General features: G+C 45.2%; 1 protein-coding gene across 1 annotated transcript in view; it reads right to left on the bottom strand.

Moving 5' to 3' along the window:
- The window catches only part of erc2 (ELKS/RAB6-interacting/CAST family member 2), a 56,032-nt gene that overhangs the window by 28,372 nt on the left and 20,160 nt on the right, over positions 1–7,500 (bottom strand). The window contains exon 2 of the mRNA XM_062544914.1: positions 1–92. This exon is cut by the window's left edge and continues 346 nt beyond it. Within this exon, the coding sequence (XP_062400898.1) occupies positions 1–92 (92 nt within the window). The remainder of the gene's footprint in view (positions 93–7,500) is intronic.

The following is a 7,500-nucleotide window of genomic DNA, read 5'->3' as shown; positions in this document are numbered from 1 at the left end:
AGCCGGCCGCTGTGCTCCTGCTGCAGCAGCTGGTTGAGGTCCCTCTGCGTGCGCAGCTCGTCCTGAAGGGCCTGGATGGTCAGCTGCAGGTGCTGAATTGAAAGAGGAGAGAGAAGGGAGGAAGAGGAGACCAGAGAGAGAGGAGAGAAAAAGAGGGACGGAATGACGAAAAGAGGAAGACAAGAGACCGATAGATACACAGACACGAGTTAGCAGAGAGAAGAGCAGTTTGGCACGTGGTCATCATCTGGATAGTTAACATTGCACACTCAGCTAGTATGTGGTATTTACGTCCTTTGGTTCCTATAGGCATGCCAGGGAGAGGAATCAAAGTATAAAATCCACACACATACTGCATCCTACAAACACTCTCACTGGGTTTATGTAAAGCACATTTAATGACCTCTGTGTACTGTAAGTAAACTTGACTTGACTTACTGCACTTGACTGAATGTACTCAACTACTAAATGTATTAAAATACTGCAACTATTCCAAGGAAATATGCATTAGACTGATTGATAGTCCACACATGACCAAAGGTGACGCTATCACAGTGGTGCATAATTTCTTAAACAAACAACACACAAGGTCTAGCTCTTGTGTTTGAACCAGACAACGAGGATACGAAAATATTCATCTGTGACTAAATTGGTCTCCACTAGCAATTGTATACTTGTTTTCTGTGGAGGGCACTAGAGAAGCAGTAGCCTTCCAGCTGCTAGTAGTACAACGCTGTATGTTCACATGCATTTTATTAATTTATCTAATTAATACAGAATCGAACTAAACTGATCAATAAACATTCACCCTCCGAATAAAGTGTATTTAGAAACAATTTCATATGTCAAACTCAGTTGTTTTGACGTATGATCAACATGCTATAACATCACAACCACAAACACAGGAAACAAGAAACAGGAAACAGGAAACAGGGGAAAGAACAGGAGAGAAGCTGTTTTTTTTCTCCACTTCAGCATCCTCGGGCTCAGGTGCTGCCTGGACAGTAGTGAAACACAGTCAAACTATATGACAGGAAGAAACCATCCAGACACCGTGTGATCAGTTAAGCTGGTCCAGCGAATCAGTGAGTGGCTTTGACCACGACGGAGAAAGAGAGAGATAGAGAGAGAGAGAGAGAAGGAGAGAAGAATGGCGAGATGGAGAGATGCAGAGAGAGGGATGAGAGGATGAGGTGACTGTGCAGAGGGGATGGGCATGAGCGGACGACAGGCTGAAGCAGCTGAGAGCCTAGTTATGGACTCGAGCCTCAGGCTCTGCAGGAAGTGGAGCGCATCATCGGCTCCTCGTTCCTGCCTGTGGCCGCACTACCTCTCCGCCCCAGCAGAGAGCACTGTGGTGGAGGGACTTCCTGTCTAAGCTACCACGTGACGCCCTCTTCAGCAGCACTACCACATTTCTTTGATGTAACAAAAATGTGCTTGAAAGTTAGTGCAGGAATAAGCTTGGAGATTAACCTCCTAGAACTTATGCACTAGCATCTAAGGCCAGGGAAGCGTATTGCTGTATCAAAATGGCCACATTTTAAAGAGAACACACTGACTTACAAAAAGGGAAAATGGTGAGAGGTACTGTAAGTGTTTGGAATAAGTGGGGAAAAAGTACGCTACAGCATGAACTCCGAGTAGGGATTGAATATGTGACGTTTCGAGCGTTAGCCCTTCATCAGACTGATGATTGCCAACACCCCAAACGTCACATATTACATTTCTTACTCATGGTATATATAGCAGACTTTTTCCCCACTTATTTTATGCCCAGTTTGTCCAGCATCCAGTTTTTCAGAATTTGGATGTGTGTGCTTACTTGTTATTATTTAGGTAAGCGTTTGGAAGCACTTAAATACAACTCTAGACTCTTTACCTAAAAAAGAGTCAGTCTAGTGTTGTAAAACCAATCCACAGGAATAGAGCAGTTTGAGGTACAAAGAAGTGCTCTATAGACGTACAGTACAGTACAGGGGATCTGGGAGACGTCTAGCACAGGGGAGAGTGGTCCAGTGCTGGGACAACAGGGAACGTGGCAGGGGAGAGAGACCAGATAGATCGGGACCAGAAAACACACTACACACACCGCTGGGCGCCTTTCTATGTTCTGCACCCTCAGCTGCGGTTGCAAACATAGCCACAAACCTTAGTCCTCCTGGCATCCAACAGCTGCGGACCAGACCGTGATGGCAGAAACAACAGGTCATAAAGACAGACAGAGAGAGAGAGAGAGAGAGAGAGAGAGAGAGAGGAAGAGGATGGAGAACACAATGTCAGAACAGAGAGGAATCACCATAGCGCAGAGGCAGGTGGGACAGTAGAGAGAGGGAGTAGAGAGCAGTGTGAGGCTGTGGACAAAACAGAGGCCAGTATTCATACAATTTCCTACCGTACCTACTCATCGACAGTCAAAACAAACACAAAAAAAAACAAACAAAAAAAACACATCAATCATATCGTATGTTAAGTACCTTGTAGACGGAAACCCCTTTTTGGAATGAACAGAGATCATTTGTCTCCAGTCACTGAGATAATTCCTTCGACAGAAAAAATAGGAATTTTAAGCAAATCAACCAGCTAACTGTTTTCTTAATTACTTCAAGAGCTTGTGAAGCCATTTTAAGGTTTTAGTTATGCGGAGTACAGTGCCACCTCAGCTGTTAGACTGAACAATACATATTTTTTGCTTGTTTGTTCACTGAGTAAACGCACATCGGCTCTTAAACCAAAAACTTAACTGAATTGTTCGCTTCAGTTCAGTTCAGCATGCACTACCGTTCAAAGTGGCCTTTTTGGCTCGAATTATCGATGAAGTTTAGCCACTGATCCCTGTGTGGTGCAGTGAGTTGTTTTCACCAGCAGAGGGCGCAGGTCCGCATACCAGGCTATGCACTGCCACTGCACTGTGTCTAGTGGAACGTGCCAGTGTGTCTTCCTTCCAGGTCTCTGGGCATCACGCTGCTTACATAACCATGCCCTTTTCAGGCCATCCCACTCCGGCTGCCCACTATGACATATGCAGAGAGCACTCAGGGAAAACACTCACACATGTACACAAATACACGCACCCACACACACCATTGTTCGCCTATAAGATGTATTCACAGTCTCCTTCTCTCTCGCATACACACACACACACACATCTATAAATAAATATTCTGTACACACACACACAGACACACACACACACACAAAATTCACCATATGCACTCACAAGCACACATTTACTGTGCGTATGCATTGAAATTAGTGAGCTATACTGCTTAGGACTGAAATGATGTCATCTAACTTATTATGTCATACTTGATGATTATTGATCCCTCCCATACATTAAATCATGAACAGCTGCGTATTAATGCAGCCGCCATGATGAGGGAGGGGGCCCAGAGTGGGGGGAGTGTGCTCACTAACTAGTTAGGGTCCGGGACACATGAAGCCAATTAATCAGTATGAATCACTGGAGAAGCTCTGGGCTCATTAGAACTAATGGCATCCAGCAGAGCTGAAGGCTACTACACTGCTTTATCTTTACCACAGCTACACACACACTCACAATCATTTTAAATGACACATATATATATAGATATAACACATACAGCTACTACATATGGTTGCCCACGCACGCACGCACGCACGCACGCACGCACGCACGCACGCACGCACGCACGCACACACGCACGCACGCACACATACACGCACGCATACACACACACACATCCAGACACACACACACACACACACACAAACGACAAGATTAGATTTCCCTTAGGGGGGGAAGTTCATTGAGGGCACTGCACATTTCTTCTTTTCTTGGCCAGGTTCTTTTTCTCCTCACTTCCACCATCTCTCCCCACCTCTCTCCCTCTTTCTCTCTCCTCCTCTTTCTCTCTTTCTCTCCCCTCCTCTCTCTCTCTCTCCCTGTCTCTCTCTCCCTCTCTCTCTATCTGTTGATCGATACTGTCTCTTGCTGGAAAAGGATTGAAGGAAGCATTCCAATAATTCCATCTGCATAATTAAACTTGTGGTTTTTTAGGCTCATAGGCCACAGATAATACCCCCCCCCCCCCCCCCCCCCCCCCCACACACACACACTCACAAATCACAAATACACACACACACACACACACACACCCCAGGACCACCGGGGGGTTTACTGTCACTTGTGACTCAGCGGATGCTCGTTGGCAGCTTTAGCCGCGTTCATCCCCGGAGAGGGAGGGTCTCTCTCTCTCTCTCTCTCTCTCTCTCTCTCTCTCTCTCTCTCTCTCTCTCTCTCTCTCTCTCTCTCTCTCTCTCTCTCTCTCTCTCTCTCTCTCTCTCTCTCTCTCTCTCTCTCCCGTCCTCTCCTCTACTGCACCTGCCAGCCAGACTACCGGCAGGTGCCGGAAGCCTCCGGAAAACGTTCCGTCCTGCCCATCCTGTCCACCGCAGAGGATGGGAGGCCCATCAGAGTGGCCGTGACAAATCTGGCCACTGTTGTGCCGCCAGCCAATAGCAACAACAACACTACACAACAATAACAGCGACAACAACAACAACAACATCCAGTTCCTGTATAAAATATGAGGTGAGGAACCTGGCTGTTCCGCATGCAAATACAGACTTGTGGGGCGCCGCTGACGAATCTGTCTGTTCTGCGATGCGGAGGGGATCAGAACTGTGTGTGTGTGTGAGTTGGCGAGCCAGCCAGGTTTGTGATGCGGAGGGGATAAGCACTGTGGCTATGTGAGTTGGCGAGCCAGCCAGGAAGCCCCTCTGATCTTGGGGCCTGTCCAGGGCCTGGGGCACAAGGAGAGGTGAGGGGGAGGGAGCAGGCAGCTGTGGCCTCCAGGACCCTGAGAGGAGAGGAAATGTGTGTGTGTGCGTGCGTGTGTGTGTGTGTGTGTGTGTGTGTGTGTGTGTGTGTGTGTGTGTGTGTGTGTGAATGTGTGTGTGTATGTATGTGTGTGTGTGTGTGTGTGTGTGTGTGTGCGTGTGTGTGTGTGTGTGTGTGTGTGTGTGGGGGTATGTGGGTGTGTATGTATGTGTGTGTGTGTGTATGTAGGTGTGTGTGTGTGTGTGTGTGTGTGTGTGTGTGTGTTTACTAAGCTTTATGAGTCTCATCATGATCAGTCAGGATCAAATGAAGTGAAATGTTACATGAACGCAGTGCATATTCACAGTGCCATGTGAATGCTGGCGCCTGTTTCCCTGGTGCTAACAGAGGACACACATGCTTCACTGCCTGCCTGCATCAATCAAAGAGCGCAGGTGTCTGTCTCCGTGTCAAATGTGCAAAGCAGCTTTTTACTCTCCTTGACTTCAACAAAGATTTCCTCCACTTTCTTCATCCTTCTGCCTCCTGGACTCTTTTTCTTCTCTCTCTCTCTCTCTCTTTTTTTCTCTCTCTCTCTCTCTCTCTCTCTCTCTGCCATAGAGCACACAAGGTGCCAACTCAGCTCTCCTACTCGAAACTTAATCACTATTCTGGGCATGTGAGTGTGGATATGTGTATATACAGTGTGTGTGTGTGTGTGTGTGTGTGTGTGTGAGCAGGCGTGCGCACGCGTGTGTGCGTTTGCGTATATGTGTGTATGTGTTTGCATCTTTCTGATAAGAAAGCCCAATCCTTTCTCAAGAGTGTGATTCTATGGGCTTGTGTGGTGTGGAGTGTGCCGTGTGTGTGTGTGTTTTGTTTGTGTATGTGTATGTGTTTGTGTATGTGTTTGTGTGTGTGTGTGAGTGTGTGAGTGTGGTTCCATCCATGAAAAAGCTCAATCCTGAGTGTGACTCCATGGGTTTGTGTGGTGTGGTGTGTGGATGTGTGTGTGTGTGTGTGTGTGTGTGTGTGTGTGTGTGTGTGTGTGTGTGTGTGTGTGTGTGTGTGTGTGTGTGTGTGTTTTCATCTGTGAGAAAGCCCAATCCAGAATACCTCTTAATTCTTAAAAAAAATAAAAATAATTAAAGAATGTTAAATACAAAATAAGAATATACTGTAACTAGGGCCGGGACTTTAGCGCGTTAATTACGATTAATTAATTACACAAACATTAATGCGTTAAAAAAAATTGACGCATTTTAATCGTATGCCTATTTATTTTTGCACCGCGCAACGTTTCTCACTGGATGAGCTTCAGACGGACCGATTATACTGGAGCACCAAGTAACGCGCATGAGTTCGGTTCAGACAAAACAAACCACAGTAGCACAGTGAACATGAACAAAGAAGCTGATGTGACCGCGTTGGTTGGCCCCGTGGATGGGAAATGTTGTTACAAAAAACGAACGGATGGATGCGTAGATAAGAGCATGGTTGTGTGCAACCTATGCAACAAGGACACATCACCGCAGGTATCACCTCTGTGCAAAACATAAAGCAGCTAGCTGCTAGCGTGGACAAAGTATTGTGATACTCCAGACACTTGAGGGAAACCTCTGAGCTTTATTTATTAAACAAATAGCAACCGAGTTGCTGTTACAGCCAAGGGCGTAACTTTGGGTCTACCATTGGGGGGGTTAAACTTGCGGCATATTTATCAATTTATTTATTTATTGAATAATTTTCTTGTGCAAAAGGTAACATGCTAATTTGCTGTTCCTTTATTAGAAATACTACATCATGATGATTTAGGCTAGGCTACTTAACGTAAATGCAGCTGTTCACTTGACTGTTTGTGCCATAATGCCACAGTAGTTGAATTCAGTGTGCTCACATGGACCGTCTTGTGTGTAGGCCTATGTATAAAGTGCGCGCCTGCACTAGCCTTATGAGCCCTAGGCTGTTTTAAGGGCATTTTCACTACCTCTAGTTAAAAGCATTTATCCTGGTCATTGTAAGTGCCATTCACATATGCTACATATTGTTTTTTTGTTTTTTTGTTTTTTTCCAGCACAGTCTAGGCTACCCAGATCTACCACATGTATTAATACTTGCATTGATTTGATTTAGATTTTTAAATAATACAAATTTAAAAAGCATACTATACAAATTCTTACATTTTGACATGTATCTCACCACAGCATGCTGACAGCTCGACATGACTTGTATGGTTGTGTAGGCCTGACTGTCCTGAAAATTGCAATGTAAGAACCATGGTGGAGGTATACTTTGGGGATGAGCAATTTACAGAAATATGTGGTGTGTGCCTTCCAGAAATAAATGGCAATTTTTATTTAGTGATGAGAAATGACTTTTTGACACTTTTTGTGCTCCATATTTGTGACACTAGCTGATCTGACCTGACTTGTTTGCGTGGTAGCACACATGACGTGCACAGATGATGATTCTCTATAATATTTTTTACTGCATTGCAATGAACAAAGTAAAGGCAAAAAAGTGTTTGGATGCAATATGAGTCTTGAATTGGATACCATACAGGAGTTTGCTAGGATCTCAAAACCGTATTATGAACGTGACTTGCCATAGAGAAACGGAAACACATGATAACGTTGGATTATGAACATAGGCTATTATGCCACACAAAAACATGGGGTAAGTGGAGCTAAATGAAGTTA

Source organism: Sardina pilchardus, chromosome 9, assembly GCF_963854185.1.
Source record: "Sardina pilchardus chromosome 9, fSarPil1.1, whole genome shotgun sequence".
Taxonomy (NCBI): Eukaryota; Metazoa; Chordata; class Actinopteri; order Clupeiformes; family Clupeidae; genus Sardina; species Sardina pilchardus.
This window is presented reverse-complemented; position numbering and strand designations above follow the sequence as displayed.